Here is a 25,563-nt window from a genome sequence, read left to right as displayed (position 1 = left end):
TATCTGCTGAGCAGACTGAACATGCACAGAAAGAACAGCTAAGAGGGCTCCAGGCACCAGATTTGCATGTGGCCAACTTCCTCGTGAGCAGAGTAGCATGGGTGCATCTAATTATAAATGTACCATTGTTGGGGCAGTTTAGAACAGATAGAGAGGAAGAGTAAAACACTTGAAAAAGATTCACTGCCTGCTCAGAAGCCTTCTGGAACTATTTGAAAACCTGGAAAAAGGGAACTTGCAGGCTTTTGAATCACAGTGGTTAAGCACCTTGGAAGGAGTAAATGAAAAGTACTCTCTGTGCTCTCACTTGTGCTCTGGCCATAAATAACTGTTGAATTGAAAGAGAGGGAGTGGGAGGGAAAGGAAATTGAACACCGAAACAACAGAAATAATTCTCAAGAAAGACTATATCTAGAAAACAAAATTCTTTTGGTACTTGGAATTTCACTGTTTTTATCGATCCTCTCCTGCTGTTTTGATCCTGATTCTTTTCCCTACTTATGGGCCTTAACACTTCTTACCTAGTTCTTAGAAGACAGAAGCTCCTCAATAGAAATTAGTTGATGACCTGCTAAGTCCTGGCTTCTGACAGTGGGCTGTGGAAAAACTGAAGATGATGGAGCTCTGGTTTAGCACTCCTGGTCTGGCACCGAGTATGCGACTTGGATAGAATTTAGGTGTTCAAGCACAGGTTGTTGTAAAAGGCATCACAAGTATAATTTGAGTGGGTATCATGGGAGGTATCTAATCTGGAGATGCCTTAATTTTTATTCTGAAAGTTCCATGGTTTTCAGTGTCTCTGGCTGGATGAAGAGTTGCTGGTTATTCTGGATGCTGTTCTGCATGTTGCCGTGTTTTGCTCACTTATCATTCAGTGTGAAATATGGAAATATTTCTGTGATTACCCTGTAACTGCTGGACTAAAAATATAACACTTTGGTACCCTAGATCCCTCAATCATAGATGTTCACTCGAGTAGTCAATTCTGCAGACACATAAACACATCTTTACCAATGGTAATCAGAAAAAATTATTCCCTCAGTCCCTTTTTGTGTATGGTAGCTCACACTTATAACACCCTTAAGGACTGGGATCAGTTTTCCAAATTAGGCCCCTGTTATTAAGGGGATGTAGCAGAGTTTTGCTGTATGCTTTGCTAGAAAAGCTGCTGATGTTAAATATAAGTTATAGATTAAAGCCAAGACAGCTGTGTCTTTCTCAGGAGAAGAATGAACACTTCAGTGAAACACATATGCCATCTCAGTTTAATGAGCTTTGTAGGTGATAGATGAAACAAATTTTTCTGAACTTAATTAGAATAAAAAAAAAAATCAAGAATCAGAAACTTTTGCTTTCTCAAATATTTAATTGATAATACTTGCAGGTATCTAAGCAACCTGTTTTCTAATGACAATGTGAAGAATAATTAAATAAAACCAAAACCAGAACAAAAACTATTCTGCAGAGTTCTTGGGATTAAAAGCAGCAAAATATAATTTGACATTTATCATTTCTGCAAGAAACTTCATTGTTCAAAAAGAAGCAGCAGTTAATAGAAACTGATTATAATAATTTTTCTGCTCTCTTATCCCCTAACATAGCTCTAAAGGCAAATTTGACTTGAGAATTCTGCTGCACAGGAGCACACCCATGACCCAGGTGATCCTGTTTAGTGTTGTGTTCAGAGTAGCATGCATGCAGCATCCAGCCTGCTACCATAGCAGTGTAACGGAATCTGTCCCATCTCCTTTTCTACATCTCATGACAGAGACTTGCATTTCAAAAGACTTTAGTTCAATTTAGATAGTATCACATATTATTAGATAAGTAATCGAGCCACTTGGATATGTTGTAGTTTCCTTTCAGATAAAAGCAAACAAAATACTAGATCTTAAAAAAAATACTGATTATAAATTTTGCTAAAACTTTAACTACTTGGAGAAAAAGTTTTAATTGGGCAAAGCACTTGAATCTACTTAATTATTGTGTTAGAGTATTCAAATTTCCAGGCATTCTGAGTAAAAGATAATCAAGATAACCAAGTTTTAACCTTCCTATCCTCAAAGCCAACTGACAGAGGAGTTATTTATAAGGTTGCTTGCGTTTTGGATCCTGAGCGATGCAGAGAGCAACACATTCTTCTGCTCTTTTCCAGCAGTACCTGGAAGAATTGAAAGAGAGATGATGAAATGTGTTTAGAGGGAAATCACACTCTCAAACCAACAAATTAAATATGGATGGTATTAAAAAGGGGGAGTAGACACTTTATCAGCTTTAGCCATGCTCTATCTCTTCCTTTCCATTCTCTCTGGAATGAAACAGCTATATGCATCCTACTCCAGGAAGAGAGCTGTGTTCTCAGCCTGAACCCCAAATCTTCCTGCACTGATGTTGATTAAGCCTGGTCTGATGCTTCGAGCATCTGCTATGAGTGCCAGTGGGTAGTTTCAGGCCATATATCTTTACACATGCTCTTTTGTATGCTGTATTTTCCTGGCAGTGCTTTCTTCTTTTTACTTCCTCTTCTTTTTTTTTCTTTCTCTTCTTTTTTCTCTCTTTTCATTTCCTTCCTCCCTCTCTCTTTTCCTTTCCTTCCTCCCTTCCCTCTTCCTTCCTCTCTTTTTTCGTCTTTTATTTTTATTTATTTATTCTTATATTATTTTTTTTATCCAGCCTTTATCATAAGAGGTGAACTAAAATGAATGCCTAGCTTTTCCTCCTGAAAACACTTTTGCCCTGAGAAATAACAGAGGCTATTGCAAACCCTGAATTCACAGATGCTGTGTTTCTGCACCAGTGATGCCCAACATGGTGTGCATTGAATACACAGAATTTATGTTGCTGGAAGCTGGGGGATCATGCACTGAACCCTTGTTCATCTCTACTCACACAGACTGGGCACGGACAAGCAGGCTGTCACCAGCAGAGAGAGTCAGGGTTTTACTATCCATGGAAACAGTTGATGTGCCCTCCTGAAGCAAAAGAAGTTTGTTTAATTTTCTATGTCCTGTCCCTAGCAGAAAGAAAATGCTGCATGTACATAAATCATTCCTATTGAAAGAGCACCTCAAACCTGTTCTGTTTCATGAGGGCTAGCTAAATATTCAGTTGATCTTGTCTATCTAACACTATTAGCATAGATAAAAATATGTTTCATTGTTTCCTATCATAAAGCAGCAACCCATTGCCTGATTCTTGGGGTACACTGCCACCAACCTAACCTAGCAGCCTACAAGTTGGTACAGCTCCAGAAATTACAGAGAGAATCTTCTGGAGTAGTTTAAGCTCCTCTTCTACTTTTCTGATTCCTCCTAGCTTTGTAAGTCTTGAAGAGCAGCTCACAAGTCAGCAGGGGGTTGACTGAAATTGCTGAATCCTTCCATATTGGAATGCACTAGTTATTATCTTGTCAAGCAGGGGAGCCAAGTTCTTGCCAGCCACAAGGTCTTGATTCCACAGGCTGATGTAAGCTTCAGTGTAAACAAATGTCTTACAAGATAATGACTTCTTTAATTTGTATTTGATAGTGCCTGTGAATTTCAATAGAAGAGAAACTAATAGAAATATCTCTCTCCCAAGCTAGCCTGACTTGTGTAAGCAAAAATTAGCTTTTCTTTTTCGTTGGGTTGCAAACGCATTCTAGAAGTAAACTGAATGAAGGACATCTGGATCACCTGCAATTCTGAGTTAATATAAACAAGTTTTTAGGATTTTTTATTAGCTTATTCTACTTGATTCCAGTTTGAATTCAGGATGAGGGCAAATGTTTCCAGGCAGAACTGAGAGGTGATGTTGCTTTATTGCTTGATCTGATATATTTACAGGATATAGCCTAGGTAGGGTGCATGAAAATTCCCAGCAAGGATGAGTGCCAGTATCTCTATCATCAACATACATGATGAGGAAAAAGAGGCTATTTTTATTGTGGCAGCACTTTATAGTTATTTTTTCACCACAGTTTAAAGCTGAAAGGTGATGCCTATTGGTGATCTTTTCGATGAGAAGGAAGGGAATCATTCCAGTTTCTGTTGCTAGAAGGCTTTACTACTGTTCAGTCTGAACTTAAACATGAACTCAACAGTTAACAAGTGTGAATTGCCACATACCAGCTGCCATATCCAGATATCCGAATTCTTTTTACTTTTCTCAGTTGTTCCTGGTCCATAAACTATAGCCTAATTAAAAAAAAAAAAGTAATGATTTCATCCAAGTGACCAAAGTGTCCATATTCATCTCCCAACAACATTTAAAACATTCTATTTTTACAGGAGAATATTCAGAGAATATGTTATTTTTACAGACATTAAAATTCACACTATGTTTGGTTTTCTCATATTGATTCCTACTGATAAAAAGGGAACTGGTCACACCTGCCACTCCTTATGCTCCTCTGCAGCCTTGCTTATCTAGTCCTTCTGCCTCCTCCCACTCTCAGTTTTGCATCTATATGCTTCCTGCTTCTGTTCCTGGAACAGGCACTTCCTCCTCATGAACTGTGGGCCCTGTCAAGAGCCTGTTGAAGTAGAAAAGTTTCTTCCATTAACATTAAAAATGCTGCAGACAGGACTTCATCTTTCTCATTTTCTGCCCCCTCTGTGTTCTTCCTGATATTCCCACACTCTGTCACTTTGCTGTCAACTGTATTGGATTCTTTGGAGCGTGACTCCAAGTAATTCTGGGGAAGAATATGTTTTGTAAACATCACGCATACAGCACAGATATCAAATGTTGACAGCTTCATTTACACCCAAACTAGACTGTGTTTGACTAAACTGTGAAGTGGAATGTTTTAGGGCATCCTAGGCTCACTGGTTGCTGTCCAGTTTTCCTTGTTTCCACTTTACATAGATGGAGGGAGAGAAAAAAGAAATGTGTTTACACACCCAGATTAGACTTGGACCACAAATGCTGCTCAAACACATAAAGAAGCTTGAGTAGTATTTGCATCACACCAGTGCTTCTGATCTGGGAAATATGGGGAGAGGGACAGGGGAACGAACTAGCTGATTTAATCCCAAAGAAAATGAACAGAAATAAAGTTCAGGTTGATTCTGGACATCGAAGTAATGAGCTAGAAAGCCCCTGCCCTAAGCTAGTCGAAACAATGGACCACAGACAGGTACTTCTGTGGGGGTGCATTAACTTTTTCTACTCTGTATTGATCCCAGGCCTGGATTCCCTCATTCTGAACAGTAGGCACTAATTATCCACACCTTTAAAAATATCTCTTTGTTATTAGAGAGATTATACTCCCTTACCTCTGTTTCAAAGTTATCTCCAAACACACTCAAGGATTTTTTCTGTTTTATTTCATTACGATGATCATTTAACCAGCTTGAGAAGGAAAATGGCTCCATAACAGAAATGGAATTCAGTGGGAAAGGTGCTTCTTTCAGGAGTTCATCTGTAAGTAAGGCAGGGGGCTATCAGTGATACTTGCTTCCCTTGCTCTTTGCAAACATTTTAATTGAGGGATCAATTTACAGACACTATCTAGTCAAAAGTCAGTTGTAACAGTAAGCAGTGCTATGGTCATTATCAGGACTTTCTGAGATTGCAAGATGCATATGTTATTTGTGTGTCTTTATGGAGTGACTTCAAAGATGTTGTCAGAACTGTGTGTTCAAACAGTATGCAATACACTACCTAGTTTCCTGGCATAGTCCTCATTCTCTTTCAGACCACCTTTTGCACTGGTAAAATATGATGTATCATCTCTGAGCCTTTGCTCATATCATATCCCTCTAAAAGAGAATTTGGGCCTATATTAAGCTTATTCTACCTCTCTCACATAGTTGGTACTGCCTTTTATGTTTCTTCTCCCCTATGTTTCTCCTCCCCCATGTGTCCCCTTTTTTTAAATACATTGGCCACAGTGAATCAAATGGATTAGCATAACCTAAAATTTAATACAATGTATTTTTTGGTGGTGTTCTCGGAGCATGTAGTGGTTTTTGGTTTTGGGAGCTGGATTTAATTTCCAGTAATTCTCCTTCCTAAATAATTTGATTTAAAATAGCTGGAGGACTAATTGCAGTATAGCTGGCAAAATTTATGCTGCATGTTGCTGGTATACGAAATGAGCTGTAGTTATTTACCAGCTGACAGTGAAGTGCAGAGACAGAGCAATTACCGTGGTGATTCTATGTAGCTTGTTCTGAGATGCCATGGGGGAACACCCATTGAGTAATTTCAAGCAGTAGTGCCAACCAGATGCTGGAAAAACTCCCTGGGTGGTTTGCTCCCAAATGTATTGTGGTAATAAACCTGCAGCCAAATCTTAGTCTTGGTGACAGTAATAGAACAGCTCTTTTTTAAGCACCACCGTATTCATTATGCAATATTCTTTTGGTACTGTTCTAATGCTGAATTTGACTGCTCTGCAGTGTTTTGTACCATTCCAGTTTTTCATCCAAGACTATTTGTACACAGACTATGAACAACATGTGAGAGGGTCAGTGCATGCAGGGGATGGCAGTGTACTGAAGATGCTGTTGATGCTCATGGGATCCCAGTAAGCACTGAGTACATCCATGTCCAGATAATCTGGGTGGGATCCTACTTCCTTTGTTGTAGAAACAAAATTTTGTTCTTCAAATTTCTTCTCCATTATTTTGGGAGGTTCCACCTGCTTAACCCACTGTGGTCTTTTACCTCACCCATGCTGTGATTTTGTGATATTAAAATAATTATATTTTTAAAAGTAATTTCTCTTGACAATGCCACTTTCAGGAAATTTTGAAAGTAATCTGAAGAGATCTGTACCAAAAGAAAACATTTTGTGTTTGAAATCTTTCTTCTTCCTACTTTTAAATTATTTAATTCAAATATCTTAAGCAACTTTTACTGAAAAGCAAACTCATAAAGAGAAACTAAGCATCACCAAGGGAAAAAAGAAAGTCTTTATATTAGATTTATTTTTTTTCTGAACTTGTAAGCATTAGCAAGATCTAGTCTTGAACATTCTATATTTTGTTTTCTGATAACGCTAAAATGCAATGTTAAGGTATTTGGTGATTTAGTTTTGGTGCTTCATTTTTCTCACTGCAATATCACTGCTTGGGGTTTTTTTCCTTAATTTTCACAGGTTCATCAAACATCCTTTGGGGGTAATTAGGAACACATATACACTTTGTCCTTAAATTATAGATACAAGCAGATGAGGCTGCAGGGGAAAATTGCTTTTTTGACTTGGGACTGATGTAAAACAAAGGTCTAAAATATTCTGATATGTGTTCACACAGCAGAGGAGGAAAAGAAAATTAATCAAATTTTATAAGAAGGTACTCTGTGGAACTGGTGTTCCTAAAGATATTAAAATATTTTGTTCTATTAATAGCTGAAATCTTTACCAGCTGTTTTTGTTTTATTTTGTTTTCAGATTTAAACTCGCCATTTGAATTCAGAAATGTTTCTTGTAGTTTAGGAATACAAAAAAGTTACCCATTGGTAGAACTTTCTGATAAAATGCATGTCCTAGTTGAGAGAGGTATAAGGATTTTTGGTGGTGGGTTGTTTGCTCTTAAAAAAAAAAAAAAGAAAAGTATATGGATGTTGGTAGGATTAGAGGCAAATATGGAGATACCAAAAAATACTGAGATGCTGTGAGTATCCTGCTCAACTTGGGGAATATTTCTTCTCCACAGTTTAAAAATTCTAGCATCAAGCTGACAAGTAAGTTCAGATTTTATATGCTGGAGAATGAATAGCAAAAAACTGAGTCTCATGGATGGTCATTGTGGTGTTTTATGCAAGGAGAACTGTGAATGTTCCCCGGGAGTTGCAAGGAACTTGGGGTAAAAAAGAAAGCCAAAGTACTTGTTTATATTTTGACCAAGAAGCAACACAAATCTAACAACAAGGAGTCTAAGTTTGTAGTCTAACTTCTGTCTGATATTCTCCATATATATGATTTTGCAATTTTCTCTTTCTGCTGGTCTCTGACTCCAGTTGCCCTGATCAGCTGGGACAACACACAGGGGACAACAGCACAGAGTGGCCTGTGCCTACTCGGGGCCAATGTAAAGTGGAATACATCCTGCACTTACTATACTGTCCTTTCTTGCTTGTGATAAACAGCCACCCTTTAGCAGTTTAATTTACTTTCATGTAAGTGTGGACTTTTCTTTATTTAGATTTCAAGTTCCTCAGTTTAAGAGCTTTTTTTTTTTTGACACTTGTCTTATCAGCAGGCCCTAGCCTGTGATGGGGTTTTGGCTTAATACTACCTTTGATGTTAATGGCACTTGCTCAGTGACAGCATAATGGCCTTTGAAAACTGTGCTTGCATGGAATTAACCTTTTAGTGTGACCTGGTATGATGATTTGATTATCTGTTACTGTAGAACAAATGAGAGAGTGCTGTGGTGATGAGGTACGTGACAGATGTGTGACATTATCAATAGACTACTTGACTGAGTCCTTATTTAACCCTGCTGCTGATCCCTTGCATGATGCCAAAAGCTGTAGGTGTCCTAATGCTTGTGAACTCGAGCTAACAAGCTACAATGAAGAGGATCCAATCTCTTGCTGTTTCAAATATATTGGAGTTGAAGCCTAGTGCTTCTAAAGGGACTGAGTATTTCTGATCAGGTTAATGAATTATATTTAGATATTGTTGTATATTTTTCTGTTTAGCCTGTACGTTTGCTTTCAACAGTATCTGAGGAAGTGCAAGCCTGTTTTTCTGGAGTTCTGTTCTAGCAACACTGTGAGACAAGGAGACAACATGTTTAATGATGGTAAAGGTAAAAATATGCCAGTAAAATGCAAGAAAATGGCACTTCTAAGCTAGACAGCTAATAGTGTTGTGTAGCTTTTTCCAAGTAATATAACACTATGTGGAACATCAAATCTAATATTTTCTTACATTTTCAGACATCCATTTGAAGGTTCAATACTAAAGTCCATTTCAGCAGATCATTATTATTAAAAATTTATATCACAGCAATGTGTTCTTTATGGGATTATAGCTTTTTTCAGGTTTTAATTACAATGTGATGATACCATGTTAAACTGAAAAATGTTGTGTTTACTGAATGAGTTTGTAAATATTTTAAGAAAGAAATTACAGGTTTTAGAGGAACTTGACTTCAGTTAAACAATACTGAACTGCACTGAGACTGAGATTATTAAATTGGGCAGAGAAGGAGAGAACAGCTTGCAAGAAAAGAGCAAGTTGAATGTATAAGTAGTTTGGCCTCAACAGAGACTGTCTAATTTGAGCTTGCTGGGACAATTGTGTTTCTGATGCAATAAAGGGAACAGGTAAAGAAAATTGACACTGACCTAACCAGGTGTATGTGGCTGATTTGCTTAACCCACATGTAACATGGAAGGCCCCCCTTCCCTTCCCTGGTGACGCCTCTAAGCTTTCTTGTCAAGAAATCAAACTGTCTCATTCTCTTGAGCCCTACTATCCCCAAGCTCTTCCCATAGCTCTTGTTTTCAAGATTTGTTCAAAGGAAAAGAACAATAAACCACTTGAAATATATCAAAATAAGGTCAACTGATTGCATGTTGACTTTATGAAAAACTGTATCTTTCAGTGATGTGTCATCCTTCACTTGTAGACAGAGTGTTCTAGATGGAACAACGTTCAAGTCTTTAAATCCCCATATATTCTTCCTAATTATCCCACCGTCCTGAGGTGCTGTGCTGGCTCAGTCTGTTCCTACATGCTGTGCCCCATCTCCATGCAAGGATGTGACACAGTCCATTACAAATGGTGCTTCCCTCTATAGCAGCAGAAGACATCATTCAAAGTGGAGTGATTGAATCCTGTTTTTTCAGCCTTTAACTGAGTGTAAAATGGTCCAGACTACAGATAAATAGCTCATGAATTATTTTAAAATTATGTGCTAATTTATTTTTGTACACTTTCTAATCATCATCTCCATGTCTCCAATCCTATATCATAATGAATAATTCCAATGATAGAGTTTTGCAGCATTTCACATTTACTGCCAGTAATAATACATTCCCTAGGATGCTTTTTCACATATGTGCCTACCTAATTTCTATTAAAAAGTCTATTTTATTCTCCAAGTTAACAGAAATGTCAATGAGACTAGTAGGATTCTAATACCTCTGCAAATAAAACCAGTGAAATGAATGACATAATTTCAGACATCTGGGTTTTAGCCCGGTCCATATAAAAATCCAGAGTGAAAGCACTAAGAGCACAACTTTGAGGGTTGTTGGTTCATTTCCCTGTTGTGGAATATAGACACAGAAGCATTTAGTTGATAATGCAGTGCTCACTTGGTGCAACCATACATTTCCCTGTGTAAATGTAATTTTTTTTTTTGTAGCTTGCCCCGAGAATTTTAATGACTGCTAATTTATGACTTGTCCATGTAATTATTTCTGGGAAGATTTTTCTTTGTGTCATTAAATCTATGCTGGGAACTGAACAACTTTTTTATTTTTTTTTTTTCTAATTGAAACTAACAGTTTGAGAAAAGCTTTGAAAAATATTTTTGTAAAAAAGAAATATAGCTTTTTCAAAAGGAGATATCATTGGCCAGAAGGAAAGGAATAAGTTAAATGAAAAAAAAAAAAAATCACTCTTTAGGCCATAATTATTTTAAAATATTTTGGTTATTGTAATTAAGAATGACAAATTGTATTAGGAAATGCTGTCCACTTTTCCAATCCTAACATAAAGAATCTTAATTCTGTTTCTGAATCTGCATTTTATAAATGGGGGCATTTAATTAATCCTCTTTGTATGTAACCTCAGTTTGCATAGAATAGGAATAGGATACTTCATTATAGCAAGAGTTGAGAGCTCACTCTCTTGGTGAGACAAGGATTTTTAGTGCATGTGTGAGCTATTACCACTAAATAACCTTAGAAACACTAGTGAAAATGTCAGACGAACTCTATTAGTGAGTTTTCTGTTTCAGATGTTGCTGTCTGGGGAGCATTTAAGAACATAAGGAGGAAAGAAGCTACTTTATTAGAGAGGACATACCTGCTGTGAAACTGCTGAGCTTTATAGCTTTTAAATATTTCTTATTTGTTTCACAAAAGTCTGAACAGAAAGGGAAACAGCTCTATAGGGCATTTCTTCCTATTGCTCTGATAGGTTTATTATGTACTATAGGTATGTATGAGTCAGTAGTGTCTTGGTTCACACAGTGAAGCATCAGGAGAACTCTCAGAACCTACAGTTTATGTTCTGCCCCTCTGTGAGGAGGCTCACTTGAGAATGCTGTGGGAGAAGCAGATTTCTTCCTGAAGACTTTGTTTTGTGGTTTTTTTTTTTTTCTTGTTTTTGGTTTTTGTTTTTTTTTTTGTCTTTATCTGCCCTGGGCTCTGGGAGCATAATGAACCTTTTGGCTCCAGAGAATGTGCAGCCTGCAGTCCTGGGTCTTGGATGTTACACTGTAGTTTGGAACTAAAAACCCTCAATAGAAGTTTTCATATGGAAAATTATAGCACCCCTACTCCAGGTGTTGTAATCATACTTTATTTCTGCATTAAATAGTGCTGATTTAGGTTGGTGTGTCTGAGTAGTTCATTTTCATTCTGAGCTCTGCACTCACTAGGGACTGGTGTCCTCATTCAAATATGAGAGCAGAGGAAACAGATGAAACCAGTGAGAGGTAACATGCTTATAAGAATTGGAGGGGTTTATTATATGGTTCTATCCTCTTATTCCACCAACATAGCCTTTGCAGTTTAGGCGTAGCTTCAGGAGAGATCTAAACATGACTTGGAAGTTGCTTAAAGGATCTATATATGACAGGCTAAAGATGAACAGTGTGTTTATATGGTTGTCTTTGCCAGAAGAGAGCAATGAGGATGATACAGAAAAGGGGAAGATTCACATTGTTGATAAAAGTTACAGAGATGGTGCTGTGGGGAATTCCACAACTTTGTTGAGTCTAGACAGTTCAAAATGATTAAGTCTCTGTATTGGTTAGTCCTTAATATCTAAATGCTCATATACTGTTTTTTTCTTTTTTTAATACAAGTACTCATAGCAGAGAGAAGTACCATGTTATGGAAGAGAAGGTGTGTTGGAAGTCCTTTAAGATGAGAGTAAAGAGAATTAAATAATCAATTTTCTAAACAGATACATAGCAAATATGTTCAAAATTAGCATTTTTTTTTGAAAAAAAAAACCACAGAGTCTTTAGAATTATTTCAATGTACTTAAAACAGAAAGGCACAAATATTTATAGTTATTTGAAGTTCAAAAGCATGGCCCTGTATCTGCCGTAGTGCAAATGCAGACAGAATTTCTTCCTGCATGTTTTTAGTTTTCTGAAGTAGTTTTAATTGAATTAACATTGCTCACTAGCCAGTTAACTGAAAACAAGAAAAAATAGAAAGATAAAGATCTGTTTGTTTTTATATATCAATGAAACAAGACTGAGCAGAAAATACTGTCTATGGAGGTTCACTGGATTAGCTACAGAGGATGACTATACAGAAGCCAATTTTTATAGTGCTGAGTTTACCCTTATAACTTCTTTAATAGCACTGCTGAGACCACAAAACATTTACAGAGCCTTAGGCTCTATGGTAACTCCTGCTCCACTGACTGAAGAAAACACCTAATTTTTCATGTTCATTCAATTCCTTAGGTTTTTTTTGCTCTGAATCAGAAACATAAAACTGCCCTGGGTTCTAACTGTACTAACTAGATTCTTAGTCTAGATTGAAAATCACCCTAGATACACCAAAGATCAATGCCAGTTGTTCTAGTGAAGTCACTATGGGACTGGTTTTCTATTATATAACTGTATGTTCACTCACAATAAAGCTTGTTTGGGAAATAAAATTTCATTGATAATTAGAAGTAGATTCGTTTGGATAAACAAATTCCTGATATTCTACCTATACCATGAGGTATAGGTTCATGAGGTTCATTTTCAAACACACCTAACTGTAGAAAAAAATTTTACTGCAGTTTTCAAATTACTCCTAAAAGAAGTCTGGATTATTGCAGGCATGGCAGGTAAAGCTTTTGAGCTTCTGGATACTTCTACAAAGAATATTTAGCCATCACCCTTTATTAGAACCAAGGTTTCTCTGTCTGAACCATCTTTTTGTCCTCTTGGATAGAAAAGTGAGATGAAATAGTTAACATTGGTATAATCTTGCTCTCAGGCTGATTCAACTGAAAGCAATGAGACTTGTTTCGATAACTATGATTCCTCATGTCAAAAAATATTAAAAGTAACCCAAACCAGCCTATCTTGAGAGTTCCCTGTTTAGCCTATATCCTAAAAATATTCGGCATTTTCGATAAAAAAAGGGAGAGTATTGTCAGGCTTTATTTCTGCACATGGAAACAAAAGAGTCTAGCAATAAAATACAAAAGTTTCAGGGAGGATGCCTCAAGTAAGGACTGCATGCAATAAATATTTCTGATTATATTTTTCCTAATGGCATTTGAGTCCCCCTTCTTCTCGTTCTTTATACATTTTGATTGCCCTGCTTTCAGAGGGACTTTCCCAGCTATTGGCTAAGTTAGGAACCATAAATCAAGGAAAGGTCTGGACTTAGGGTTTTTTTTTTCCCCTTTGTTTTTCAGAAACCATTGCAACTTGATTGATTCTATTTACATCTTTCCTCTATGAGTGAGCTGCAATCCAGGATTTCTTTGAAGATGTTTTTCCTCATTTTTATTCCATTTCTCTCTAAGAAGGTGAGGCACTAGTTCAGACTTATGTGGAGAGGAACCTAAGAGTGCTTCAGCTGGCGCTTTAAAATTGAAGTAATTCTGGATTTTCAGAACTGAAAAAAAAGGCTGAGAGGCCATCCTCTGCATAAGCCAACTCAGACAATGTTGACATATGTATTGAGTGAAACATCATGGCAACTGGTAGCTTGTTATATGTTACAAATGTCATGCTGGTTTCTGAACTCTACTTCTTAAAAGAAAAAAAAAAAGAAAAGAGAGCTGCTGAGGAAATAATTATATCAGCTGGGTATGCCTTCAGAGTGAACATATTACCATCTTCTATCTCAGTCAAACTGCTGTTTTCTTTTTTTTTAAACATCGTCACTGAGAGTTACAGGAGCTATAAACTAAAACTTTTGTAACTAAAAATGTTGGGTGTTTTCCTCACACATAAATATCACTGAGATGTTGGGTTATTTATTGTCCACAAAACCTGAAAATTGGAAAAAGAAAGCTGTTCCCCAGGCTGAAAACCTGCCAGGTAAATTACAAGGAAAGAGCTTCTGTACTAAATTTATCAATAACAGTTTCTCAGAATTTCTTGTTTAAAAAACAGGTCTCAGGATATGTTGTAGCTTCTGATTGATTGTCAGGTTTGTTCCTTAGCCCTAATTTTCTGCAAAAATATTAACAATATAAATCTTTAATGTAATTTTGTTTCTGCCCTGATATTATTAATTTGTTATTGATATTTAAACTCTTAACCTGGTGAGGGATGTTTATTGCAAATCACTTGTATTGTACAAGGATACTATGTGTGATATGGTATTTTTTTTATTAGAGCAGCATCTAGAGGCTTCATCTGAAATTATATTTCCTCTACTAAACACTGTATGAACACACAGTGAGGCAGTACATGTACTACGTAGCCCTCACACATTCCATGCAAAGAAAACCCCAAACAAGCCAAACCACCAACACCCAAACGCTGGAGACATTCTCAGACTAAAACAGATTTTGACAGTGCATATAAATAAAAGTAAGATCTTGGAGACAAGATCTTTTTATTTATAAGAAACATGATCAGAAATTCCCTGATAATTACATTTCCCAGTCAGTCAAAGAGCCAATGCCTAAAGCTGGTTCAGCAAAGTTTTCAGGCAGGGTTTCTGACTGCTTTACCATTCTCTGACTGCAAGGGCTTTAAGGTTGCTACCCCATACAGAATAATCTTCTCTTAACTTCATGTTTGCAACAATGTTCTAGTAAATTATTTTTAAGAACTTTGATATTCAGGTAAAAAACGGCTTAACCGAATTTTAGAATTTCAGTAACAGCTTTGTTCTGTTATTGATTGAGATGGCAAACAGTGACTTTTTTTTATGCTGACTATCAAGCTGAGAGACAGGATAGATGTAGAAATAACATTTCACTGAAGCTTTTGTCTCTCTTAGAGTAATTCATAACAATCACCTTAAGATATTTAGGAATTGATGTGGAGATTAAGGACAGCTGATCCAAAAACCTTTTAGAGAGGGGAAACTAAAATTTCTCTTGTTGCAAGAGCTATGGAATTCAAGTTTTGAGTGTGACTGGAAGATGATATTCAAGTTGGTCATGAGGTTGAGAGTAGTATAGCTGGGTGCAGTGCACCTGAGCCATACATCCATTTCTTGGTTGGTGCAGGATGTCCCTCAGTTGCCAGCATAGATGAGACAGCAGAGAGACTTTTGAAAGAACAAACCTAGCTGAGCAGGGAGATTGACTGAGCTGGTAGCATTTGGCTAGCCGGTGTAGGAACCCTGCAGGAAGGAATCTCAGGCTCTCTTGGAGATTACACTGGCAGCTTCTGCTGTTCTTATGATCATTTTCCATGTGCAAATTAAGAACCTGGTAATGTCATGGAGACTTTCCAGGTAGTTCTTGCAGCAGAACTGACCAGGTTGCACAAAGCTAAAGCACTTCCAAATAGTCTATAGAGCCTGTTCCTGCAGGTGCAGAAATGGTTGTATAGTGTGGTCTTTTGTACATAATTAAGACTAAGGGTGGTATTTTGGGCATAGTTTATGTTATTCAATAGGAATGTGGACCATGCACACGGTGGGTGCTCATTTAAAGCTGTGGGCCAGCAGAATTGTATGGTTTCAGCAAAACAAATTTCTCACTGAAGGTGCTGTTGCAATATCCTTGCAACTGAGGCTTTTGTTGCCATGCAGAAAAGCACCATCATATTTGAGAGATCTGACTCCTAAAGCCAAAATTAATAACTTTGCTTTCTAGAAGTCGCTTTCTCTGTTTTGTGTCTCTTTCCAACAGATTTAAGTGGAGTTACAACTAGAGTATTTGTTCCAGTGTGGAATTTGCAATCTCTATCCACAACAGAGACAAAATAAAAATGTGGCACGACAGCATGGAAATAAAATGCTAAACAGATCAGACCCTATGGGAACTAAAATAATCTGGTTTTCCCTAGGTTTCCCAAGAATAGATCACAGTTATAGGTAAAGGAGTACAAGTAGGTATAAAGTGTATTAATTCTACTTGTAAAAATCTCTTTATGGGCTGTCAGAAGTGAAATTTTGTTAGTATAAGACTTGACAGGCATGGAAGGATAGAGTTTTCACATTTCACATTAGTATAGTTCCCTGATAGGTAGATGGCATCACATGACCAAGCAAGATGCCGTTGGTAATAATTTATATAGAATTTCCCTGTGGTTGGGGTAATGAAAGGAATTTCTTTCCAAAATAACTTTAATTTATACAACCAGAAAGAAAAACAGGTACTTATTTTATGTGGTGAGAATCATTGCTCTTCAATCAGCAATTGTTCTAATTCTGAAATTAATTTGTATTACCTGGGTTTGGTTTTCCAGTTTTATATTGCCTTGAATTGAAAAACCTGGAATAATGAACATTTAAACAGAAGTAAAAAAGTTGTTCTGTAGGTTAACAAAGACTAGGCAGTAATACTGGCCAGTAAGTTTTGTGCTGATAATGGAAATGCCAAATCCTCAGCTACTGTCACATGTATTCAAGACTATATCTATTTTACTGACAGAGGATTTGTCTGAAAGTCCTACAAGATTAATATCACTAAACATTTCCTTTGTTCACTTTTAATAACCATTTTAAAAACTGATTAATGACATTCACATGTTTCCTAGACAGTAGCTCTCTACCAAATTTGCCACAGTCCTGATCATGCATAAATAATATCAATTAAAAGTACTTAGATTAAAGCAAGAGTGAAAGAAGCCTTTAAGCAGTTCAGTGATTTACCTTGATAACATAGCATTAATCAGTGTTAATTTTTCACTCAATTATTTTTGCACTTAGAAGCAGTGTGCTACAAAGTTTACTGGTTCAAAAAAGTGAGTTCCAGAAGGATGTGAGAAATACTTGATTTCTCTTTTTTAAAAAAAATCTGATTTGATGAATTTGGGGCATACAAGACATGATTAAAAATTTATAGAGCAGCAATTAACTTTTAACAAGTCTATGTAAAATGCAGCATAAATAGCAAATTAATGGCATAAGCCACAGGCTGACAAAAATCTACAATATAATTTATTTTTTTTAAAAATGTATAAAGGAAAACTTACTCTTGAATTATTGGTGCAAGTTGAGTGCCGAGATCTTCACAGTGAAACCATTTTTCAAAGAGGACATTAGTTGATTCTCCAACATAGTATCTGATAAAGTAAACACATTAGTCAATCTTTTTATTAACAACTGATCAGGCTATTTCAGTCTTTTGAAGAAAATAGCTATTCAGTGTTGCATAAGAGCACCTTATTATCAAGCCTGGTGTACTTCATTCTGAGGAAAGTTTCCATTTTCCTGGTTGGGTGACTTGGTGGGATGTTCAAATTTCTGTGGAGTGCCTTGTAGTTCTGTTGATCAATCCTAAATCACCCTTTCCCTATTTCATTCTGGAAATGATTGCTGCCATAATCTCTTGGGACCAATAACTTTGACCTTGGATGTAGTTACTGAAAAAAAAAAAAAAAAACAAACCCCCCCCCCCCAAAAAAAAACCCAAACCAAACAAAAAAATCCAAAAACAAAACAAAAAAAACTGGACCCAAATATCATTTCCAGCAATTGCTTCCATGCAGCTATGACATAAATTTGATAGAGTCAGCTTGCTTGGTGCCCATGCATGGGCTGATAAGAAAACAAGGTGGCTTATGGTTAGTGAAAAATAGATGGTTTTCAGCTACACAGATTTGGGATGTGTTTGAATCACCCCTCTGAAGAGGAATTTAGTGCTTCATGTGCTTTAGTTTCTTGTCTTAACAAATAAATAAATTTTGGTGAGGTCAATAAGTTAAGGTTGCTGTATGGAATCAATCTATGGAATGACAAATACAGAATTTACAGTCAGATTTTTAAAAGACTGCAAGGAATGGTGCTCCAGTCCTGTCACTCATATTGTCAATGTTTCTAAAAAGGTCCTGTATGCCTTTTAGCTTAAAGTTACTGGAATGTGTGTCTGAAGAGAAAACAAAACTTATGAAATTATCCTGTCCATATCTGTATATTCATGTCTGTCTTATGTATCTATACATATATGGTCCAGAAATTTTCTAAGTGCTTCCTGGCTCCTCAACTTTTGCAAAAAGAGCATACACTGAAGAGAATAACTATCTATACCTCCAATTTAGAAAAAGTTGTGCGCCAGCACAAGTTCTGAACACAATCTACAGGGAAGGGAGATGCTAAATATGTCTCATTTGGTACAAATAAAGTATCCAACAGTATGACTAACATCAAACTTATTTGGTTTGGTGCTTATTTGCCACAGAATTAAGATTAGCTAGATCATTTTTCTCATAGCACAAGACATGTAATCATTACTTAGGCTGGAACACTGGGGCAGGCTACTTACTCTTCACTTGTGCAGTAATCAGCATGCTGGGGGCTTTGATTTATGACTGTGGTTTGTAGACATGATAAATAACGGAACAGTAACACATTATTAGACTTTGAGTCAGCATACTTCAAAGTGCATTATGATTTCTTCTTGTGCAGTCTTTGCTGCAGGTGGCTGGTATTGAAAAAAGTATGAGAACATTTGGGGTTCTGGTTGTAAATTCCCCTCTGTCTCAGGAGCACACAGAGGGAATGTAGGTTCAAAAGCATGACAAGATTGTTCACTTCCAAAACATCAAGTGTCTTCATTCACCACATCAGTGTGAAAACAAGGGCACTAAAAACTTCTGATTTATTTTAAGGCATCTGACTAGATATTTTGAATTGAGGATGTGTTAATTTCCACCTGCAAGGTAGAAACCATAAGGTAGTTTTAGTTTAGCTTCTCCACATAAGCATGCCTACATTGGAGTGCAAATTTCTAGATCAGCCTGGATCCCTAAAAAGGCATTCAGCATTTCTCTCTCATACCATTCACAGACTTCACATGGTAGGTTTTTTTATTTTAAGTAAAGTTTACTTTACTATTTAAGTTATTTTTTTGCTATTTAGTTCTTGTTATCTTAATAATAAATGGTTTTTATCTAAATAACTGGCTATTTTTTTTTCTAGCTGAAAGTATCCTTTAAATAATATAAGTCCACACAAGCTACAGATCTGCAATGGAAGGAAAAAAGAGACAACTACATAGGCAAACAATACTTTAAATGAACTGGACTTATTTTTAGCTTGGAATTTAATCATGTGGGTTTCTGTTCTTGAATGGTCCCTTAGTTTCTGTAGCCTTGTTTCTTTGAATGAAAGAGTATCTTTCTAGCTCTGCATACTTGTAATCTTCCTGCTATGACACTACCCATGCAACAGTCAAAATTGTAAGTGAAAGGATAGAAACAGCATTTTACAGATATCACCACAGTTTTAAATCTGTATGGATTATATGGACAGCTGTAAATTCTGCTTGGTCTGACGTCTCTGGTTAATACCAAGACAGTTTTCTAGATTGGTTAATGTTAAACTGTTGTGACTTTCTCTCTTAGTCTTGTGAGTTCTGTATGGACACAAGACAAAACTGAGTCCTGCTCCCTCTGGAAGACAAAGCAAACCACTCACTTACATGAAGATAAAACCTAGGCAGAGTGTGTACAATGTAGAGGGACTAGTGGTGAAAAAAATGACTTTTGTTTCTAGCTTCCCACACACTTGACAAGAAAGCTGTTCTTCACCTTTTTGCTTTCAGTGCTTACAAAGGAATAAATATTCTGCTTGCCAGAACTGATAAAAAAATCTTTTTTATTTGAGTTGTTAGAGAGCTCTGAGATCTTTTTTAAAACCTAAGGCAATAGCAGTACATAGTACATAAGTAGACTACTATAATCACATGTATTTCAGAAATTTCAATATGGTCCTTGTTTAACTGAAGTAAATGCTAAATGAGATCTCTGTTTATGCATGTATAGATAAATAGATATGTGGATAGAATTAGTACAAAATTGCCAGGATGAATTTGATAAATTACCAGGAAATGAAAACACAGCATTGTATTGATATAAGAAATTAGTTTATATTATGAATTCTAACAGATTAGTCAATAGTTTTTACTTCACCTGAGCCCATCCATTTCTGTTTTTAATCTTTTCCTCTCCATCACAAGACCCACAGTGTTTTCGTATCTCTGAGGAGAATGAGGTATCCTGGCAGGTAGCAGGAACATCTGTTAAGTGAAATCAGAAGGTATCAGTGTCAGGAAGTCTTTGTTTTTTGCATTGTCCTTTTCCTGCCCCTCAACCTGCAAAGTCTTCTGCTCCTTTCCCCACTTCTCCCCAACTTCTTGTTGATCCCATGTTTCTCCTTTGCAGCTGTACCCACAGCCCTGCAAACACTGTTTCTTGCTTTCTCTGTGAATGATGACACAGTGACTGCAATCAGCACTGCCTTGATGGCAGGCAAGTTCTCTCCTCCTGGTCTGATCACCTTTTCTAGGCACAACTGAAATGAAAATCCAATCAATTTCTCATCTGAAATTTATAAACTTACTGCAATTTCTGAGTAATTGAAAGGGAAATAAAAAAGCAGATTTTTTTATCTGCTCAGTAAAATGTTTAAACTAATCAGCCACATGTATCCTCCCAACACTTTGAGAACCTTTGATTGCATGATGAGGAGTGCTATTCTCTCCAGAAATAAATAACAAATATGAGGGTCTATTTTCTCATGCAAGTGACAAAGTGACTAGGCAACATGTGGTTAAGAGAAGCCTATTTTTGAAGCTTGAGAATAAACCCTTTCCTAGCAGCTAGCTGGTAAGCCTGTATTCTTCTCCAGTGGAGATGTTTTTGCTAAGGCTGGGCAGTCCATAGAGTTCCTCTGTCTACAAAATAGAGCTAATGACAGTGCCTCAGCAGTATTAGTGTCAGTCTTTCCACCAAGTATGGTGTGCTCCTTTTCATTAGTGCTTCTCTTACATGCTGAGATCTCAGCTGGGTGTGCTCCTGCAGTGTGAAGTGTAACACCAGAAACCTCATAGTTGGAAAACGTGGCTCTGTTTTGTCATTGAAAAAGCCATAATGCTTTTAATGGTATTAAGCTATTGGGTTTAACATACTTTCCATTTTAAAGGTTGTCTCCACTAGACCTAATAATCCTTTCAAAGACTAGAGTGCAGTCCAAGCTGTGTCAATAACCATGAGTAGTAGTTCTAGTACATCTAACTTGTAGTAACAGCCAGTGTCTATTCATGCTCTTGGTAAAAGCACTGCAATCTGTGCTTTAGCAAAAGTACTACTCTAAGGAAAAATTGGATAGATTTTATTTGTAAACGGCTCTTTTAAAGCTGTCCTACTGTGATGGCTGGAAAGTCGAGCTGTGAGGATGAAAGAAGGCTGAAAATGTATGAATCACTTAAATTCCTCAGTTTAGGCAGTTTGTTTAATGATGTGGGTGGGTGGATGAGCAGTGTGTACCTGGCAAGGTGTAAATTAAAGACTGATCCAACTGAATTCACATAGCAGATCCCATGTTCTTGACTGAGAGTGTGGGGTATTTGAATAGATATCCCAGATGTTCAGAGGGATTTTTATCTGTTATTGAAACAGTCAAATGTTGAACACAGTTTATTGTAGTTTCCTATTATTTACTTAAAATTTTCTATACTCCATTCAAGCTTTTGATTTTTTTTTTAATAAATCCTGATTCGATCTCTTGCACAGCAGAGATAAATTTGTTTCTAAATAACACATAAAACATTCATGTAACATACTTATGTACAACTATAACAGAAAACCAATCTTGTTTTACCTCCCCTTCTCGGATGACAACGTCTTTGTGTTTCCCATTTTCAATTATCTTCAAACACATATCTCCTTGAATCTGGTAAAAAAGCTGAAGAAATAAGAATATAGCATTAAGGCAGCTACTCCAAAACATTCTGTACTTTATATTCTCTATACAAAGACTATGTGTATGAATACATTCCATTTGCAGTAGCAAATATTTGAGGATTTTTTTCTAACAAAAACTGGCTTCTAAAATCTGTTGATTTATTTTAAAAAGTTACAGAATATGTATTATTTCTATTATCTTACTAAGAATTAACAATCTATCCAAGAAGTTGGATATAGAGCATATAGGGCTATTCTCTGGACCTGGTGGAATTTCACTGTCCTGGTTTTATCCTTGGAATTATTTTTTGGAGGGCACAACATTACAGTTCAAGCAACCATTAATTACACACACAATATAGAAAGCTTAATTTCAGATGTAGCAGGGTCTTTAATCAATCAAATTATATGTAAATTCTCCAGATAAGCTCCAAATATGCACATACAGGTCTTTTGGTGTACATTTTCAATTTTTTAATGGTGCTTTTTCATTTGGAAGCTGTTCTGCTTTAATTTTGTGGATACCCTCAAATCCAGCAACAGCTGCTGCTCTTCCCACTGTGTTTATGTAAAAGGGTTGCATTCAAATTATGAACCACTGAACTCAAATCTGTCTTTGGTGACCTTTTCTTGGCTGTTTTCAGAAGAAAACCAGCTCTGCTGTTTGTGGGGCTTGGAGGTGCTTAGGTACTCGTGCTTCATGACAGAACTGGGTTACGATCTGTAAGCAGATCTGTATCTTTGACCTGAAATAATGGGCACATTCTCCCTCAATTTTATGTGCGCAGAACAATAATATTTCCAGAAGTCAATTCTGCCGTGCTTTCCATGTTCCCTTTACCACATCTAGAAACCAGAGTACTAGTGTAGCTGAAGTAGTCTGAAACATGATTCAAATTTAGAACTATCATTGAAAAAATCCCTTATTTATAGCAAGTCACTACAATTTCATCAAAATGAAAAAAAATAGGGGAAAGAAGAAACCACTGAAGTATGAAAACCCCTTGAACTGAACTCTTTCCAACATTAGAAAAGCTTAATCAATTTTTTAATCAGTATTATTTTTGAAAGAGTTTTGAAATATTAATACATGCCCCTGGAATTGAAGATACACTCTCTGTGAACATGAGAAAGAATAAATATGCTGCCAAGGGAACAAAACAATAGAGAGAACTGAAGATACACTGGAAAAAAGCTCATGCTTAGAGCTTTCACATGAGTGAAAAGTTCACCTTGTGCCAGGGGCATCACTACAGATAAATTATAACTCTTGTCAAGAAGGCCACAGTGCCAGGCTACTGATCCTCACTGCAGTCCATTTCTCTGTGTTCTTTTGCTCTGGCTTTTTTTGGCATTTCTGAAGGGCAGCACCCAAAGGTACAGCTGCCCTCCTTCCACTGGGCATGACAGAGCGTGATCTGAGTGGGGAAATGACCTCTCCTTCAGTTCATAGAAGATTCATCTAAAACTCTGATCTAGATGGATTGTCACACCAGCTGTGGGTCATATGGCACTGATAATGCTGAAACCTAAAGTATCATTTTGGAAGTCTTGAGCTTTGGAGTGTTATTTCCCCTGCAGCTACTGGGGCAGCTATTACTGAACACAGGCACAGGACATGTAGATGAGGGACAGGACAACAGAGGTAGAGTTTATCCTGCTTCTGACGTTAATAATGCAGCTGAGAAACCTTACTGGAAATGAAAAACTTGAGAGTGGATGTCAGCAATCCAGTCCATAGGTGAAGCATCACAGTCATAAGGAAAGATTATAAACAGTAAGTTATGAATTAAAAGAACTGTTTTGTAGTGGGAGAGGAGGAATGACGTGGGCTACACATTGTCAATTAAAGGGTTTTTCTGACTGAATTTAAATAGTACCTTTCACTGTAAATTGTGGTTTATTCTTAAAAACTTTTTTTTTTCTTTTAAATTTCCTGACTGCTTCAGTCATCCATAAATCATCTGATGTAACTGTGATTAATGTAAGTGGCAGCAATTAGTGAATCTACTGCTTTGCTTATAATATAACCTGAACTTTTGATCAAGGAAACTGTCAGCTATTTAATATCTCAGTGACTTACAGTCCATGCCCATTTCAGAGGCCAGATTGGCAACACAGTACTGTCTTTTTGTTGGAAACTTCTTTTTTCTAAATACTGACTGACTTTAGCATTTAGGGCAAATCTAATGTTTTCCTAAGTCTCTCTCTTGGAAAAAAAAATTTAAAAATGAATATTTACATGTATATGTATGCATATACACAAATATATATGCCTATCCTCCTATAGGGTAGTAAGTCAATAGAGTTCATACCACTCGAAAATATAAGCTTTCCCAGCTGTACTGTTCTTACTGGAATAATCTAGTATCCGTTCTCCCCAGCAGTACTAAAACCTGAGGAAATATGCAATATTTCTGCTCTATTAACATCTTATTAATGACAAGGCCTCTTGTTACATGAAATGCATGTATCACTTGTAGAAAAGCCTAGATTTGTATATTTCTACTGCATAATAGCTCACAATTGGGCATTAATTTTGTCTTTCAGGGTGAAGAACGTGTCCAAAGGAAGAAAAAACGGTTGTCCACCATTCTTTTTATCCTTTGTTACTAAATGTGCTTATTTATTTATTACTGTATCTTCTTCCTTTCTTCTTCTTTTCCAGACTTCAGCACTTTTTTTAGTTTTCTGCTTATTATGTGGTATCTTCTCAATATAATTACACTAAAAACACCTCCTTTATTAATGCTCACCTTACCTCTAGAAGTTATGAAGCACCTAGGAGTGCTTCTTTGCTGAAAGCACAACATTATTTCATAACATTGCTCAATATGATGATGGAAACTGCAGATATACCTATGAAACTCAAATGAAACCACCTTAAGACTGAGAGGGTTTTATAAAATTAGTTTTATAAATTTAATTTGCCTTAAATTTTCTTTGCTGTAGGAGAAATCCATTCTCCTTCCTTAGTCTGCTTCACCCTTTTTGATCAAGCTTCAAACCTGATGCTATTATGCCTGCAGGGGAAGGTAGCATGGCAGGTGCTGAAGCACTCTCAAGTCTGTACAGGGATATTCCATTCCATTATGAATACTCATAGAATAAATTATGCTGGCATTTCTGGAGGCAAGAAGAGGAGGTGCACAGAGGTAGCAATTCACTGTTGCCATCAGTGGAAGCATTGCTGAAGCTGCTTGTCTTGACAGAAACTTCAACAGGGTAGTAGAACAAGTGGATACTACCTTAAAAGAAGCACAAACGTCATCACTATATTAGTGTGGTGAGAATCGCTCCTTCAAGAAGCATCTAGTAGTGGAAGAATACAGGATTTGCAATTGATCTGTATTGACTAACTAAAAAACCCACAAGTCTATTTTATTTCATGTACAGCAGTGTATGTAATTTAATTTGTATCCACCTTTGATATCAAACTCTGCCTAGACACAGGACCCCAGAGCTCCATGAGGGCTTTGATAGCTGACAGCTTACTTACAGACCTCTAAAGAGACCTGCAATTAGCAGGATACTTTGAGTTCTTACTGCTTCTAAAAATGGAATTTGGGATTGTTCAACCACTTCTGGGATTAGGCTCTGGCTTGGT

The 25,563-nt window shown here is 36.7% G+C and overlaps 1 protein-coding gene across 1 annotated transcript in view; it reads right to left on the bottom strand.

The window, feature by feature from the left end:
- Positions 1-1,346: 1,346 nt before the first annotated feature.
- The window catches only part of HAAO (3-hydroxyanthranilate 3,4-dioxygenase), a 33,731-nt gene continuing 9,514 nt past the window's right edge, over positions 1,347-25,563 (bottom strand). The window contains exons 3-10 of the mRNA XM_002193089.7: positions 21,874-21,957; positions 20,184-20,290; positions 17,247-17,336; positions 16,500-16,543; positions 5,259-5,404; positions 4,107-4,175; positions 2,890-2,972; positions 1,347-2,161 (exon numbers count right to left, since the gene is read on the bottom strand). Of these exons, the coding sequence (XP_002193125.3) occupies positions 2,083-2,161; positions 2,890-2,972; positions 4,107-4,175; positions 5,259-5,404; positions 16,500-16,543; positions 17,247-17,336; positions 20,184-20,290; positions 21,874-21,957 (702 nt within the window). The 3' untranslated portion in view covers positions 1,347-2,082. The remainder of the gene's footprint in view (positions 2,162-2,889; positions 2,973-4,106; positions 4,176-5,258; positions 5,405-16,499; positions 16,544-17,246; positions 17,337-20,183; positions 20,291-21,873; positions 21,958-25,563) is intronic.

This window comes from Taeniopygia guttata, chromosome 3 (assembly GCF_048771995.1).
Source record: "Taeniopygia guttata chromosome 3, bTaeGut7.mat, whole genome shotgun sequence".
Lineage (NCBI taxonomy): Eukaryota > Metazoa > Chordata > Aves > Passeriformes > Estrildidae > Taeniopygia > Taeniopygia guttata.
Note: the sequence above shows the minus strand (reverse complement) of the source record. Positions and strands in the feature narration are given on the sequence as shown.